This window comes from Cnephaeus nilssonii (assembly GCF_951640355.1).
Source record: "Cnephaeus nilssonii genome assembly, chromosome: 14".
Taxonomy (NCBI): Eukaryota; Metazoa; Chordata; class Mammalia; order Chiroptera; family Vespertilionidae; genus Cnephaeus; species Cnephaeus nilssonii.
In genome coordinates this window covers 27,816,452-27,833,789 of record NC_137085.1, presented here as the reverse complement: position 1 = coordinate 27,833,789, position 17,338 = coordinate 27,816,452, and the positions used below count along the sequence as shown (strand labels likewise).

At 46.0% G+C, this 17,338-nt stretch overlaps 1 protein-coding gene across 2 annotated transcripts; it reads left to right on the top strand.

Moving 5' to 3' along the window:
- Positions 1 to 2,922: 2,922 nt before the first annotated feature.
- Positions 2,923 to 17,277, top strand: POLR1E (RNA polymerase I subunit E). Of its 2 annotated transcripts, XR_013814478.1 has the most exons (13): positions 2,923 to 3,069; positions 3,660 to 3,763; positions 4,983 to 5,059; positions 6,382 to 6,467; positions 7,327 to 7,385; positions 8,475 to 8,619; positions 10,640 to 10,747; positions 11,370 to 11,466; positions 11,927 to 12,060; positions 12,953 to 13,034; positions 13,805 to 13,936; positions 14,906 to 16,098; positions 16,222 to 17,277. XR_013814478.1 is itself a non-coding variant. In XM_079789868.1 (12 exons), exons 1-12 carry the CDS (start codon positions 2,994 to 2,996, stop codon positions 15,063 to 15,065), a joined length of 1,260 nt encoding a protein of 419 aa, XP_079645994.1. In that variant the 5' UTR covers positions 2,923 to 2,993; the 3' UTR covers positions 15,066 to 17,277. The 2 variants fall into 2 exon arrangements, 1 of the variants encoding a protein (XP_079645994.1); XM_079789868.1 differs by having other exon boundaries at positions 14,906 to 17,277.
- The last annotated feature ends 61 nt before the right edge of the window (positions 17,278 to 17,338 follow it).

The following is a 17,338-nucleotide window of genomic DNA, read 5'->3' as shown; positions in this document are numbered from 1 at the left end:
AGCAGGCTGGGGAACACCTCGGGTTTCTTTTGGGGGAGAGAAAGGGAAGGTGTACACTGTTAAAACCTTTTGCACTTGGATGTCGAGTGCAAATTACTCTTTGAATGTATCAATAATTTGAAATATAAAAAATCCAAATAAATAAGTTTGTATGAAAAGAAACTCCAGTTTTTTATTCTACTGCCACACTTTGTAAAATCTGGGGTATTTAAAAATTAAATCCCGAGTAGAATAAAAGAATCGAGAAAAAAGCAAGCGAGTGCAAAGGGTTAAATATCTCACTGCCTCAGAACTTAACCCTAAAATATTATTAGAGCTGATGCATCTGTACAGACATTATAGGTTGGAAATATTGCCATTTGGGGTTTCTTTCTTTAACGCTTCAATGAAGTCTGATGGTATATTCGGTTCTTTAAGATTCCCTGACATTGTATAACCCTTACAGGTATTTTATTGCCACATTGGGCAGTAAAAGAAAAAGATAAAAGAATGCTGACAATAAGCCGGGTGGTGTGAGAGGTCTTTTCACATGTGACCCTTACAAAAATGCTGTGAGCTAGACATTATCTCAAATTTACAACCTAGCAAAGATTTGTATATTCAGTACTTAGGAGTACTATAGGCCCGCTCCTATATTGTTGATGGACGTACCAATGACACTGCCTTTGAAGATAACTTGATAGTATCTGTCAGAATTTTAAATATGAATTCATTCTCTCCTAACTGGAATAACTTTCTAGAAATATATTCTGAATTGCACAAATTAACCTAGGTGAAATACACAAATGTGGGAAAATATATAGGAGGTTGTTGATCACAGCGTTGTTAATAGAAGAAAAAAGAAAAAGAAAAAGCTGAATGTGCATCTACAGAGGATTACCAAAAAAAATGATATATGCATTGTATGGCTCCTTCGTTACTAATGACAAAGTAGGATTTATCCCTGGAATGCAAGGATAGTTCAATATATAAAAATAGATCGAGCCTGGCAGTGTGGTTCAGTGGTTGAGCATTGACCTATGAACCAAGAGGTCATTGTTTGATTCCTGGGTTGCAGGCTCAATCCCCAGTGGGGGTGTGCAGAAGGCAGCTGATCAATGATTTTCTCTAATCATTGATATTTCTATCTCTCCCTCTCCCTCTCTGAAATTAATAAAACCATTTTTTAAAAATATTTTTTATTGATTTTTTTTTTTTACAGAGAGGAAGGGAGAGGGATAGAGAGTTAGAACATCAATGAGAGAGAAACATTGATCAGCTACCTCTTGCACACCCCCTACTGGGGATGTGCCCGCAACCAAGGTACATGCCCTTGACCAGAATCGAATCTGGGACCCTTCAGTCCGCAGCCGATGCTCTATCCACTGAGCCAAATCGTTTAGGGCAATAAAAACATTTTTAAAAAATTGATCGATATAATATACCACGTTAAAAAAATGAAGGGGGAAAAACCTATGATCATCTCAATTAATGCAGACAGTATTTGACAAAATTCAAAACCCTTTTAAAAACCACACACTCAACAAACAAGGAATAGAAGGAATCTATCTCTACCTAATAAAAACTATATATGAAAATCCACAGCAAATACCATATTCAATAGAGAAAGACTTGAAGCCTTTCCATTAAGATCAGAAACAAGACAAGGATGCACACTTTCAGCCCTGGCTGGTTTGGCTCAGTGGATAAAGCATCGGCCTGTGGACTGAAGGGTCTCAGGTTTGATTCCTGTCAAGGGCACATGCCCAGGTTGTGGGCTCCATCCCTAGTAGGGGGTGTGCAGAAGGCAGCTGATCAATGATTCTCAACATTGATGTTTCTATCTCTCCCTCTCCCTCTCTGAAATCAGTAAAATTATATGTATTTTTAAAAAGAATGCCCAGTTTCACAACTTCTATTTAATAGAATTTCTAGCTAGAGCAGTTGGTCAAGAAATAGAATAAAAGGCATCTGAATTGGAAAGAAAGAAGCAATATCTGTTTGCACATGATAGGATCTTAAATATAGAAAACCCTAAAGATTTTACAAAAATCTGTTAGAACTAATAAAATTCAGCAAGTACCAGGCTACAAAGTCAGCACACAGAAATCAGTTGCATTTCTATATGTTTAAAATGAACCATCTCAAAAGGAAATTATGGCCCTAGCCGGTTTGGCTCAGTGGATAGAGCATTGGCCTGCGGACCAAAGGATCCTAGGTTCGAGTCCTGTCAAGGGCACGATATTTCCCTCACATTGATATTTCTCTCTGTCTTTCCCTCTCTCTTCCACTCTCTCTAAAAACTTTGAGCCTGCTAGGCCTCTTCCAGGGTCCATCCCTGAAGGGTTGATTGGATCACAGATGTATGCATGACTAGGCCTGAGGAATGACCATGACTGGGAGCTGTTTGCACCATTGTGGACGAAGCTTGGACTTAAGGACGGAAGTCCACAGGTGTGCGTGGAGGCCCTAGAGAGCAACTGCTGTCTGCCAGCTGCCACATTTAGTTGGGGCTCAAGGTGTGCCTGTCAGAGAATTCGAAATTTGAACTTGGCCTTTCAGGTTTTGATCAGATATACTTGTCACCATAGGAGAGGTAGATCATACCCTATCTAGTCTGTGCTGAGCAAAAAGAAACCCCACGTGACTATTGGGTAGAAACTACAAGACTTTTAGGAGTGTCGGGCCCTTGTCCCCTACAACTCTTAAAGGCGCAGGCGGAGTGTTGGGTCAAGCAGGTGTAGCGCCTGGGAGAGGCAGGCCAAGGCTAGGGCGATGCACTAAGTGGACACCACGCCTCTCCGCGCTGAGGGGCGGGGCGAGTGATGGGCGGGGCGGGAATGGCGCCCCGCCCCGTTCAGAGCAAGAGTGCGGAGGGGGCGGTGTCTTGTGGGGGCGGGGCCACGCGGCCGGCGACGTCCCGCCTCTTCCGGCCCACCGCGCTGCCTCCGCGTGTGACCAACGCGCTAGTGGCTGAGACTTTAATTCCTGGGCTTGGCGACCAGAGAGGGGACATGGCGGCGGAGGTGCTGCCGAGTGCGAAGTGGCTGTACTGTGGAGAGCCCGACGAGAGCCAGAGAGCTGTCCTGGGTAAAGACTGCGGAGCTGGAGCAGAACCCCCCGTAACTCCCTCCTCCGTCTCGGTACCTTTAGACTCAGCCCTCCCGCCGGCCCCTTTCCCAGCTGGGCCAAGACTCTTCCCCCTGCCCCCATCACCCGCCTTAGTGTCCACCGCTACTTGGGTCCCGGCCCGAGCTCCTCCGTCATCCCACCATCTTTCTGTTACCCCCTTATACCTGGATGAGGACATCCCAGTCAACCCCCTCCCCAAGGGATTTACCCAGGATTTTGTCATGCTCTCATTCACCAGGTCTTAGGACTGCTCCGTTTCCTTATCTCCGCTGGGCAGGGATACCCCCTGTTTCTCTAGGTCTGGACGAGGCCGCCTCGGTCGGCCCCCTTCCCCTAGTTATTCCCTCCTGCCGCAGCCCCTCCACACTCCCCTCACCTCCCCAGCCCCTCCTCCCAGTGGACCAGGTGCTCCTTCAGTCCCACTTCCGGTCAGGACCTTGCCATCCTCATCCCTCCGATCACTCCTTCCCAGTCACAGTCCAGTTCCTCCCCATTCTCCAACGTGATTCTTTCGGATCGCATCTCATTCTTGGGCTGTGACCTTACAGTTCAGTTCTCCAATGGCAAGCTGCAGAATCCTGATAACATGCGCTTTAGCTTGTACAAGAACAAGGACTCCACGAATCCCAGGAAGAAGAGCCAGCGGATCCTGGTAAGTGCTGCAGTGGCCAATTGCCTCCACTCTGAGGCCTCCCTTGACCTCTTGGGTGTGGTGGATGTGGGAGTGAGTAAGAGGAGAGAGGGGGGGAGATAGCAAAGGTGCCTTTAAAGAACTCTTCTGAGCCTCAGCAGGTTGGGGTGTGGGGACAGGCTCCATTCAGTTTCGTACTTTTGGTGAACTGATGGCCTTTCATTCCTAAGTTCATTCAACAAGCATTTATTGAGCACCTTCTGTGGTCCTGTGCCATAAGCTGCTAGGGAAACAGCTAAATCAGACCTGGCCCCACTCTGTGGGTTTCTCAGCCTTGGCGATATTGACATTTTGACCCAGATAATTCTTTGTTGTGGGGGCAGCCCCGAGTATCACAGGATGTTTAGTAACTTCCATGGCCTCTACCCACTATATGTGAATAGCACCTCCTAGTTGTGACAACCAGAATGTCGGACATTCCCAGATGCCCCTGGAAGGGGGATTTCCTTGGATTTAGAACCACTGCTCTAGAGAGTTCTTTGAGATTTTACCACGAATGGTATAGAGAACTCTAGAGAGGTGAGAACTGGATGTGAGGGACACTCATACAAGTAGACAAAGCTCAGGGCCTGAGGGAGGGGAAGTACAAGGCAGAGTCTAAGTCCCTGCTTGCTAGAATGTCTTCCTGGGGAGGGTACATGGAGCTGAGCTCTAAAGGATGGAGGAGGGTTTGACAGCTGAGGCTCAGTATTCCAGGTGAAAAGGATAACAAGGACGAACATAGAGAAGCAGCAAAGCTTGGTTGTATTTGAGGAATGAATCAGCCATTTCCTAAGAGCATGTAAGGAGCAATCGTAGGAGAGGTGGGCAAATGGGTTTAAGAAGGGCTTGAACTTCCAACCCTGGAGGTTGCCTGCAGGATCATTTGATTGCATGTCTATAAGCGAGGAGAGCCCAAGGCCTCTCTCCCAAGTCCTGTGGTGCAGATTCCCCAAGAACTTTTCAGACCAACTAGAAACCAGCACTGCCTGGGGCTTCCTTTTCTAAAGTCCTCCTGTCTTTCCCGCACGGGCACCCCAGATTTACTGAGCGATGGTGGGGCTAGATCGTCTCCCAGAGAGTCTCTAGTTCCAATCCACTGTGTTTGGATTCTAAAGCTTTTGGCAAATGTGGGAAAGAGAGGTAAGATGCTTAATACCTTTCAACATTGGTTGTAATGGAGCTTTTCTCTGCATTTTAGGCAGCTGAAACAGACAGACTTTCCTATGTGGGAACCAACTTTGGGTCTGGAGCACTCAAATGCAACACTCTGTGCAGGTAGGGACAGGGGAAGGGGCGGCTGGAAGGGGAGGGGAGTGGTAGTGGCCCTGGCACTGCTGTTCTCAGCCTTTAAGGGCAGTGGGGAGATCTAGAGAGGTTTACCAAGTGTCTGTGTTCCCGGACCCAGGGCCCCTCACACCAGCATGTAGACGTTCTTTTAGGGTTTTTTTTTTTTTTTTTAATGTAGACGTTCTTGAAAAGAAAGTTGACTTGCTTTTGTTGAATTTCCTAAAAAAACCTCATTTAATTGTAGTATTTTTAAAAATTTTTTAAAAATTATGATATAATTGACATATGACATTATATTAGTTTCAGGTATACGACATAATGATTAGATCTATATATAATAAAATGGTCACTTAAATAAGTCTAGTTAACATCCATCACCACACAGTTACAAATTTTTTTCTTGTGACGAGAACTTTTAAGATTTATTCTCTTAACTTTCAAATATACAATACAGTATTAACTACTGTCACCATACTGTACATTACTTCCCCAGGACGTATTTATAATCTTGTTTCCAAAAGGCAGCTATCTTAGTTAATATGGAATGTATGATGATTATTCCAAAGCTTGCCAAAAATTTGCTTTAGGACTAACTATAGGAAAAGGATTTGGTAGTGTCAAAGGCTCTGTGGTTTCTGTCCAGCGCTGCCTGCTGCTGATTGGCTGATTTGGGGCAACTTTGCCCTTCATTGATTCCAAATCTCTCCCTGCCCCATGCCCCCGACTCCCCTACAATGAAGAGTGCCCAGCCTGAACAGTCTATAACTGGCTGGGGCTGGCATAATGCAGACAGTGTCCCTGTGACGGTACACAGCAGTCATCACAAACAAGGCCCTTTCAGAGCCCACTGAACCACCCTGGTAGAAGTCAGATTAATGAGTATATGCTGAAAACTATTAACACTGCATCATCCCTTTACAAAGATTCTCTAGTTCAGACTGGTCCGCTTCCCATAACCACCAAGGCTTTACTTGTCTCTGCCTCCATAAAATTTATGTGTGCTGTAAATTCTAGTGTAATTCTGCATTCTTACATCCCCAAAGGGCTTTCCACTGCAGCCGTGAGCCCAAATGTGATCAGCTGCCAGGATCACCTGTAGCTTTTACCCCCCCAGAACCACATCATGAACCCTCCCCATGCAGAGAATGGCTGCTCGGGGGGATTATTGTTTCTTCTGAGCAAGTGGTGCATTCCTCAGGTGTACTGGGGCAGAAAGAATGTTGAGAACTTTTAAGCAGGGAAAGGGAAGTTGTATAAACAATACCATTTGAATAACCCATTGTCACTGGTATTATTCCTTCTTTACTCAGACACTTCGTGGGAATTTTGAACAAGACCTCTGGCCAAATGGAAGTATATGATGCTGAATTATTCAACATGCAGCCACTGTTTTCAGGTAGGTCCCAATCAAGGCTCAAAGAAATGCTGCATGCTTTAGGTTTGCTGGATGCGTTGGTATGAGTTTTTTATTTTAAAACACATTTTATAGTTATTTTTAAAAGGGTGTCTTTCTGTTAGTTTTGTTTTTTATTGGAACAAGTTTTTGGTTATCCTCATTGGAGGATATATTTTCCATTGATTTTTAGAGAGAGTGGAAGGGAAGGAGGGGAGGGAGCGAGGGGGAGGGAGAGAGACATTGATGTGAGAGAGATACATTGATTGGTTGCCTCCCACACATGCCCCAATTGGGATTGAACCTGCAATCTAGGTATGTGCCGGAATTGAGCCGCCAACTTTTTGGATGATGCTCTTGAGTTCCAAAGCCCATCTGTGAGTTTCCTAGGAGACCATAGTCTCTAGGTTAAGAATTCCTTGCTTTGCAAACAAATGTAACTATATTTAAAAATATCCAAATGCTCTTCTTTTAAGGACACAAAGAAAGTTATTCATTAACTCATTGATTAAACAAATCTTTATTTTATAAAGGAAGAAATTTGTAAATATTGGTTTATTATATCCAGCATATTGACCTGGGGCAAGCCATTTAATTTGGAGGCCTTGTATTTCCTTATTGAAGAGGCTGGACCAAACAGCTCCTTCATTTGACTCCTTAATTCTCCAAATTTTCTAAGTGTAACTAAAGCTGAATACTAAATGTTCAGTATACACTCATGTTAAGTGAAGTCTGGGAAGTCCTGGAGTAAAGAAATCTGAGTTTCTTAGATTAACTGTTAAATGAATACCAAACACTATTGCTATCTGTGGCCTTACAGTTTGCTTTCCCCCCTGTTTTTGTTTGTTTTGTGTTTTGATAGATGAATCAGTTGAGAGTGAATTGACTCGAGAGAGTGAGAGCAAAACTTTTAGAGATAAGGTAAGTGTGATGGAACTAAGATGTGGGACGTTAAGCAAGTTCCTTCTAGGCCTTGGGTAAGGATTTCTCCATCAGTAAAATGAGCTGGCTGAACACAGGGTTCCCTCGCTGCTCCCAGCTCATTCATTCTGGGGTTGTCTGGACAGTTTCATACCTGCACAAGCCTCATCAGCCTCATAGGGAACAGTCCACCTATATGGGGCAGCTCTACACAGCTCTGTACCAATGTTTTGAACTGGTTCTCTGGGCTGATAGAGGTGTAGCATAACACATGTTTTTTAAGATTTAATACAAGTTTCAGAGAATATTGTTTGTAGCCTGGATATTTTCATATGAAAACAAAGTGAACTTTAGGATTTTCAATGTAGAATGTTCCTACAAAGCTCATCTCACCCCAAGATGTCAAATTGATTGCATCTTCAGTGCTGCCTGGAGCACTGTATTGAGAAGGGGTGTGAGGCTATCTTCCGGCTCAGAGGGAAAGAGTGAGTGCTCTGTTAGCAATAGCTGTTATGGGTGTAGGATTGGAAAATGTTAAACTGCGTGCCAAAGATTTATCAATCCTAATTCTAGTCAGGTCTTTACATTTATATATATATATATATATATATATATATATATATATATATATATATATATATTTATATATTTTTTAATTGAATTTTAGAGAGGAAAAGAGAGAAAGAGAGAGAAACATTGATGTGAAAGAGAAACATCGATTGGCTGCCTTCAGTACAAAGCCCAATCAGGAATAGAACCACAACCTGAATATGTGCCCTGACTGGACATCAAACCAGTTACCCTTCGGTGCATGGGGCGGTGCTCAACCAACTGAGCCACACTGGCCAGGGCAAGTCTTTACATTTACAGATGAAGGCTGTTGATTTGTATATGGCCCATTCCTATTTACAAAGCAAGTCCTTCAGATCTGTTGATATCATTTGATTCTTACAACAAGCCTGTGTGGTAGACAGCTATAATTCAGCCCACTTTATAGGCTCAGAGAGGCTGACAGTTTCCCCGTGGTCACATAGCTAGGAGTAGCAGTGCCTGGCCTGACCCCAGTAATCAAATTTGTCTCTTGCCCAGATGGACTCTTGCATTGAAGCCTTTGGTACCACCAAACAGAAGCGGGCTCTGAACTCCAGGAGAATGAACAGAGTTGGCAATGAATCTTTAAACCGTGCAGTAGCTAAAGCCGCAGAGAGTATTATTGATACAAAGGGTGTGACTGGTAAGCATCTGGAACTTGGGGTAAGAATCTGCTCACAGAGACAGTTTTCTCTTCTCTTGAGATCTTTTACCCACCCCAATAGATGGAAGTGATGGCAGTTAGGGCTGGATTTCTTCCTCTCTCGCTGAGGGCCATTGCGGGAACCAACTCAGGAAGTACTAAGAAACATGACATGGCCTGCTCTCGGTGAGCTCACAGCCATGGAGGAGACAGGCCAGGGAATGGGTATGGGCACACTATTGGTGCCGGGGTTACAGCCTGCAGGGCACAGAGGAGAGAGAGGGCTTCAAGTCTGCATTGGTCAGTAAGGCTGGTGTGATGATGAACTGAGCCTCGGGAGAGTGTTTCACTTTAGGGTCAGTGGGTTTTTTCCTACTAAATTCCTTAGAAGCTTGAATTTATTTTATTTTATATTTTATTGATTTTTTACAGAGAAGAAGAGAGAGGGATAGAGAGTTAGAAACATCGATGAGAGAGAAACATCGATCAGTTGCCTCTTGCACACCCCCTACTGGGGATGTGCCCGCAACCAAGGTACATGCCCTTGACCGGAATCGAACCTGGGACCCTTCAGTCCGCAGGCTGACGCTCTATCCACTGAGCCAAACCGGTTTCGGCAGAAGCTTGAATTTTTAAAAAAATATATATTTTATTGATTTTTTACAGAGAGGAAGGGAGAGGAATAGAGAGTTAGAAACATCAATCAGCTGCCTCTTGCACACCTCCCACTGGGGATGTGCCCACAACCAAGGCACATGCCCTTAACCGGAATTGAACCTGGGACCCCTCAGTCAGCAGGCCGACGCTCTATCCACTGAGCCAAACCGGTCAGGGCAGAAGCTTGAATATTTAATTGTATTATTTAAAAAATATCTTCATTGTTCAAATGCATTATAAGAACATAAGAGAAAGTTTACATAAGAGTTTTTCTATTAAAATGGAATTTTAGTAATTTTTAGAAAATCTTTCCATACCCTATAATAACAGAAATATTTTCTATGTTTTTGTTCATACTTTCATAATTTTATTTTTGTGTCTAAAGCTTAATGAAGAATATTTTTTTTGGCATACGGTACAGACCTAATCTTATGTTTTCCCATTGATTAGCTAGTCCCCAACTCCATCCTTTGTAAAAGAGAATTTTAAAAGTCATATTTACCATTTGCCGCATTCTGAGTTGTGTTTTGTCCCAGCATTCCAGCAGGCTCTCGATTATAGTGGCCTCCTCATCCAGTTTATTGTCTGATAGGGCAGATTCATCCTTCCCCCACCTCCTTATTTTTCACAAATGTCTTAGTTGCTGGAGCATGCTTTTTCTTCCAGGTAATCTTAAAGATTCTTTTGTCAAGTTCCTTCAAAATACAGTTGGGATTAATATGGGGAGAATCAACATCTTTACAATATTATATTTTCTCATCCAGGAATATAGAAATATGTCTTTGTTCATTCAAAGACATATTTTAACGTCTAAGTAAATTTTGGAATATTTTTGTTCAGTTTACTTTCAGCTATTTTAGGACATTTAAAAAGAAAAATGATTCACCTATTTTCTCATCAACTGTTAAAATTTTCCCGTTTTCCTCTCTGTCTTTGTCTATATGCATACTTAATTTTTACATGGTTACTTCTGTGTGGTAGTTACAGTTTTAGAATTTGATTTCTTTTCATAGTATGTAGAGAAATTTTCTGGCAGTTAAGCCATTAAAGGCTATTTATTTTAGTTTCTCATGTTGTATTGTAAATACTTATTAGCTCACCTCTCTCCCGACTGTACTGCAAGTTACTTGAGGGGACACCACGTGGATGCACCTTCTCTAGGCCCAGTTCGGTTTGTGTCATGAGTGGACATCGTGGTGCTGGAGCTGTCAGCCTGATGGGAGATCTGGCCTCATTGGCGGGAGCATTCAGATTAGAGGTTTCTGGGCTGGTTATAATCCTGTGTGCACAGGTTGCAGAGCATGTTGGGGAATCTGATGCTTAACAGAGTGATGCTCACACTGACTCTTCCTTTATTGAAAAGCTCTGGTCAATGATGCCCTCCACGATAACTTGCAAGATGACTCCCTCTGCCTTCCTCCCTGCCACGCGGATGCAGCCAAGCCTGAAGACGTGTATAAATTTGAAGACCGTATCCTTCTTCTGGTGGAAATGCTACCTTATTTCACAAGTTAGAATGTGCGCACATGATGGCACAGCCAGGCTTTCTGAGGGGTCTGGTCCCATGTCACTCACAGAAGCTACATCCTGACCTTCGCAGTTGCCCAATGCTGTTGCTGGGGAGTCAGCTATGCTTCCTGACTAGCTGAGGGTCCTGCTCCAAACCAACTTCTCAGCCCCTGGGATTCAGACCCATTCCTCAGCAAAATGCCAAACATCCACAGTTCAGCCCTGTGGGGTTCACTCTCTGTGAATAGTCCAAATATGACTTTAAGTCAGCCAATGCCCAAAGTCTAGGGCAGACTGATTTTGTAAAATAAGGGTTGAAATGTAAAATTCCCTACTTGTGAGTCCAATGAGATGGAAAATGCCTACAGTGACTTTGTGATGAGAAGGCAGAAAAGCCCAGACAGGGAATGAGGTCTGGGCTGGGAGTCTGGAGAGCTGAGTCCCTGAGCTCTGCCCCAAGTGCTGTGTGATCTTTCCCTCTCTGAACCTCAGCTTTCCCATCTCTAAAATGAGGCCCCTAGAAGATGATCTAGCTAGTTAGATGTTTCCATCTTGGTCAGATTGTGCTCTTGACCAGTAATTGGTTCTTTCCCCTGCGGAGTATGAAGCTCTTAAGAGCCCATCTGAAGCTTTCAGGAATGTCACATCAGAAGAAATACTGAAGATGATCGAAGAGAACAGGTACTCCGACTTGGGTGGATGGAGTGTCTGAGGGAGTAATGTTGGGACACAGCAGTAGTCAGGCATGAAGCAGACCTTTGGGTATCAGTCATTGAGGATCACTGTTCAGCATTGAACATGAACGAGCCAGTGTTTTCATAAATGTTTGGGCTTCTAGACCTGTTGTCCCAAGGCTGTGGATGGCATTCAAGGGAGAGAGTTGGCCTCTGAGTGCATGGAACCTGTGGCTGGGCAGAGGGTGGCGAAGCCTCATAGTTGGACTGGGAGCTCAAGATGGACTGTATCCCCCAATGTTATGCTTGGCACTGATGGTCTCCGGGAGCCCAAGTGCTGGCCTGAGAGTATGTGTGAGGGGTACCAGGTGTGAGGGGTGCCTGCTGTTCTGATTGTGAGGGGTGAATGGCTCCTGACAGAGCCGGTCTTACAGCACACATTCTCCCCTCCCCCTCCCTTGTTCTAGCCACTGCTCCTTTGTCATAGAAGCGCTGAAGTCTTTGCCATCAAATGAGGAGAGCCGAGACCGCCAGGCCCGATGCATATGGTTTCTGGACACACTCATCAAGTTTCGAGCACAGAAAGTTATTAAGCGGAAAAGTGAGTCCACGTTAGACATTTGATTTTAGTCAGTTCCAGTTTGTTATTTGCCTGTAATTCTTAGACCAGAAGAAAATGGGAATGTGGGTGGGTCGGGTGTTTATTTTTAACCGTGTCACAGTGAGATTCCTATTGGTACGACTGACATGCCGAGAGGACTCTCCAGGCTCTTTCTCATCTGCACGTGGGGACAGGATAGGTTATATGATTGTTCAGAACTGACATTCACTTCTGTTCTGCACGAGGCAAAATATACTATCAAGTGAAATTGTAAGGGGCTGTTAGACAAACATCAAAGAGGGTGAAAAGTTGGCCTTGCTCATGAAGGCTCATGACTGGTTTGTGTTGTGTCAGCTTATTTCTGACTGGGAGAAGAGAGAGCCAGTTTCTGCCAGTAACCCCAGTGTCCCCTCCACCCGGAGCCATGGCTTCCACATCCATCCAGCCGGAGTTGGAAAGGCAGCGGGAGGCCCCTGGGGTTTTAGGTACAAGGTGTGTGCAGTTTTATTACTGTGATTGGGCATCGGAGCGTCTGTTTTTCGGTACTTGGTTAAAATTAATTCTTATGTTCACATTCCAATCTCCCCTGCTTTCCCTCTCCCTGGGCTTTCCCTACAATCTTCTTTACTTTTTTACATTTTATGAATTCTGTGTCTTTAGGCCTCATTTTTCTTTCTTGTTGTCGCCCCTTCACAGATGTCTCTGGGGCAGTTTCATTTGACAGAAACATATTTTCATTGAAAAGTAGCCATTTTGTTTTGGGGGCCCTGCTTCTCTTGCCACATGGCTTTGTTAATAACACAGGCGAATTGTTGGCTTCTTCTCCCAGCTCATGGAGGACATGTGGCCTGAAGGTTCTGACAGAAAATGACCCAACTCCTTTGTGTTGTAGGTGCCCTGGGACCTGGAATTCCACACATCATCACCACCAAACTGCTGAAGCACTTTACCTGCGTGACCTACAACAATGGCAGGTCAGGGGGGTGACCTATTTGGCTCTGCCTGTAAAGGAGAGAGCAGAGTGGGGAGGGTGGGGAGAGTGGAGAGTAGGAGCTTGGCTGAAGGCCACATCCACAGAGCTGCTGTGCTGAGGGGAGCACTGCCATTGGAGTGGCCCTGGGTCAAGTAGGTTTAGGAAACACTATACAGGACGTGCTCTCCTCCCCCCGGAGAAGTTCACTTCCCCGAGGGATGTCCAGCAACGAAGACTAACTTCACTTGACACACTCCTTTCAAGGAGCCCTTCTTAATGTCCCACAGAACTGGTGTTCTGTGGAAAGGCAGGGTTGCAGGAGAGGATAGGCCTATGTGGTGATTTGTGGGAAGGATCCCCAAGCAATGCGCCTGGGTTTCCTTCTGGCAGTTTGCTTGGAATGTGTTTCCTGCTCTGAGTGCTTGGAAGAATCATCAGCAACTGAGCGTGGGTGACTACTTTCCTGGCAGCTCTGCTGAGCAGGCAGGCAGGCGCGAGGGTCTCACCAGTCGTGGGGCTCTCACTGTGCTTGGGGCGGTAGGTGTGGCCTTCTCTGTCCCCCTTGGAGGGAGCACTGGGATTGGCTCACTGTTCTCTGTATGATGGCTTGGGCACCTTGAAGGACAAGGAGTCGCTTGAATTCATTTCTTCTCCCCAAGATGGGGACGACATTAAGTACCTATGGGAACGGGTTTGGATGTTTTTATTTTGCTCTTGAAGAAATCATCTTCGAGTTTAATTTTTGGTCTCTTATTGTCATTGATTTTGCAGTTTACACAACTTTATTTCCGATTCTATGAAGGCAAAGATCATTGCATATGTGATCATACTCGCCTTGCATATAAACGACTTCCAGATTGACCTGACAGTGTTACAGAGGGACCTGAAGCTCAGTGAGAAAAGGTGAGCACACAGAATAGAAAGCTCTTTAGGATGCCTTGCTGTATTCCTAGTACTGCTGGAAAGCACGAGGCTCCATCAGGAGAACTGGGGACTTTTAGTAGGGAAAAGACTTGGGACAAGAGGACAGTTGTCAGTGCGTAAATGATTGTAATAGATGAGGTCACACAACTCAGAGGGGAATTGTTGGGCTTCACACCTGAGCCTTCCCATAGCATTCTGTCCTGTGTAACCAGGCAGCCTCCGGTCTCCAAATACCTTTCTCTGGGAGAGTCTGTATGGTCCTGAGGGGTGGAACCCAGGGTGGAAGTTACAAGAACCCAATTTCATCTTAGCAAAAAGACCTTTCTCAGAGTCAGATGGAAGGGGCTGCCAGATGGTGGGGCCGCTGTTTGGCAGGGATGTCATGCTGGGGCCGCTCTTCCTGGGCTGGGAGAGTTGGCAGAGATGACCTTTCAGAAGGGATTCAAGCTGAGGAGGAGCAGGATTCCCAGGATTCCGAATGCTGGATCCTATAGGGGCATCTGACACCCAAGGACCCTGATGTTCAAGAGAGCCTGTAAACACCTCTCTGGCCCTAGCAGTCCACAGAGGGATTATTCCGACGGCTGTCCACCAGTGCTGCATTCTCACAGGCATTGATGGTGAAAATCAGAAGGTACTTAGAGGCTGTTTCAGCACACTTCTAGCAAGTGTTCAATCCTGGTTGTAGGAAGTAAACCAAGTTTATTAACAGGATCTAGACAGAGAACCTGGGTTGTAATCACCTATAAGGATATTTTCTAACGGCCACACATGAAAATGAAATTGCCTGTTTGAAGGCTCTCGGTGGATCTCATCTGCCTCTCCTGGGGGTCACTTTGGGGATTCTGTCTTCATAGCCTGGAGCACCAGTACGCCGCTCCCTTCTGCCACCCTCCCTGAGCAGTGACACTGAGGAGACTCCATTTGTTTTGTGTGTGTGTTCCTCAGGATGCTCGAGATAGCAAAAGCCATGAGGCTGAAGATCGCTAAGAGAAAGGTGTCTCTGGCAGCCGGCAGGGAGGAGGAGCACAGACTGGGTACTCTGTCCGTCCCGCTGCCTCCAGCCCAGACCTTGGACCGCCAGTCAAAGCGGAGGAGAATCACGTAGAGGTGTGCTTTCCAGACAGAGAAGCTTGGCCACATCATAGCCACTTCCTCTGTTCATTTCCATTTTCGGTTTTAAAAAGCGGGGGGGAAGAAGCCTTGCTCTGGCATGGGTATGAAGCCACAAGCCAGCCTCTCAGTCGTGCTTGTCTTAAGCAAAAACAAAGTGACCACCACATTGGACTTTGTCTCCCTCCTTCGGTGTTGCTGTGATTATAAATGGCAGATGCTTCTCGTGTCGGTTCACATGTGGTGATGTGGGAGGTGGGGCTTGGGAAGCCAGAGCCAAAAGGTCTCAGAGAAAACTAATTGTTCCACATACTCTTAAGAAGAAAGGAGTTTACTACATGGTAAGCTGTGAAGTTGTTAAAGGGTGCAGGATGGGAATCGGGAGGTTGCCATCACAACTGCTCAGTGCAGAACACACTGCTGGGTTGCCATCCAGGCATCAGGAAACCACTCTGCCCCACAACTGCTTGAATTCACGAAGCTGTGACTGGACACTGAGTTCAGCCACCCATGCTTTTAATACCCACATTTCCACCCCCTTGCCTTGTCAGCACAAGTAACCAAAAGATCAAGAAGCTGGTTTCCATGTTGCTTCTTCTGTGGGTGCTTATGTAGGAACCTAATTTGCATCTAGAATCCTAGCAGCAAGGGAGTCTTGGAAATAGGTTTCAGCTCTCGGGCTTCTAGTTACAGGAAGGCATACCTGAAGGAGATGGGAATGGATTCTGACTGCCAACTGCCTGTCTGCCCGGGGGGAGATGGAGAAGCCAGTGTCCCAAGGGGTGCTATGGGGAATGGGAATGTGATACGGAGACTTGGGTACGTGGCTAACATGCAGACTCAGATCTTCAAGGCGCTTTTGGGAGCAGCTGAGGTTTGTGGTGCTCAGTGCTGGGGAGCGAGGAGCAGTGAAGGAAGGAAGACAGAATTCATCTCTCTGAAAATGAGAAAGGAAGAAGTCTATGCAGCAGCTGGGCCATCCATCAGGGAAGATGGTGGAAGTGAGTCTTAGATGATTCACTTGACAGGTATCCTTGTATTTCTTCAAGCTCTGGGGTGCTGTTATGAGAGCCACTTCTGGAGCGAGGCCATGCCTACGTGTGTATTTTTCATGCACTTCTCCGGTTTGTCTCATTCGTGTCTGATCCTAGGTAGTGGGCATTTGTAGCATCCGTTGTCTCCTGCAGAGGTGTGAGCAGGAAACCTAAATGCCTCTTGTGTTTCCTGATCTAACCTGTTGTGAAAATCAAGTATGTGACTCTGCATTCCTGATCTGTCTCTGGGAAAAGAACTAATGCGCTTATAGGGTAGAATGTGTTTTCGTGAATGTTTCTTAGATTCTGAGGGGCGGTCACTTGGAATTTCCAGGAATGATTGGGTCACAGCATGTGACCAGGCCTCTGAACCACCTTTGTCCCAGAGGAAGCAGCCTGTCTCCAGTCACTCATCACTCACACAGAGCAGTGGTATTGATAGGGAAGAGTCTAGGATGGCAGGTACTCATCCTGGGTGACAACAGGTGTACCTCACTAAATGTAGGCGGTGCATTCCCAGAGGTTGAAAAGCACATTTCTGTACATAAGGGGCTTGTGGGTTAAAAGGCTCAAGAGGGCCCTTGTTCAACTCGAACTAGTCTCCTAAAAGCAGCTAGCACAGTGCCTGACGCAGGTAGTGTATGTTGAATGCGTCATAGTACATGAAATTGCACCTTCTTTCCTTGGCAGGGCTATTCGGAGATAAACACTTGCAGAATAATGGAATCGTATTTATTTTTTTACTAGAGGCCCCTAGTGAATGAAAATTCATGCAGTGGAGGGGGGTTCCCTCAGCCCCGCCTGTCCCCTCTCATAGTCCAGGAGCCCTCAGGGGCGGGAGGCAACCTGGCGATCAAGGGAAGGTGACACCCCATCATACCTCTGCTGCTGCCACTGCAGGCAGTGCAAGCTTCCGCCGGCCCTCGTTACCTGAGCCTCGGGCGGCCCTGGCCGCCGCCATCCGAGGCTTGCCTGCTCCTCGGGCCAGCCCTGGGGGGCAGAGGGGACTGGGGGACTCCAGAGGCAGGCACGTGGAGTCTGCAAACTGTCATGTGCCCACACCAGGGACTGCTACTGTTGATCTTCACAAAGCCCACAGCCGGGAGGCAGGGCCACAACACCCCCCCTGACAGGAAACAGACCTTGGAAACTGGAACTGCGGTGGGAACAAGCTGAAAGGACAGGGTGGGCCTGGGATTCCATTGCATCTCCTTCAGAGGAAGCCTCGGGAAGG

Excerpts from the sequence above, each read along its gene's own strand:
- POLR1E (XM_079789868.1), top strand. The coding sequence starts at position 2,994 with ATGGCGGCGGAGGTGCTGCCGAGTGCGAAGTGGCTGTACTGTGGAGAG. Across the intron at positions 8,620-10,639 it reads TGATACAAAGGGTGTGACTG|CTCTGGTCAATGATGCCCTC; the intron begins GTAAGCATCTGG and ends TTTATTGAAAAG. Across the intron at positions 10,748-11,369 it reads CGTGTATAAATTTGAAGACC|TTCTTTCCCCTGCGGAGTAT; the intron begins GTATCCTTCTTC and ends ACCAGTAATTGG.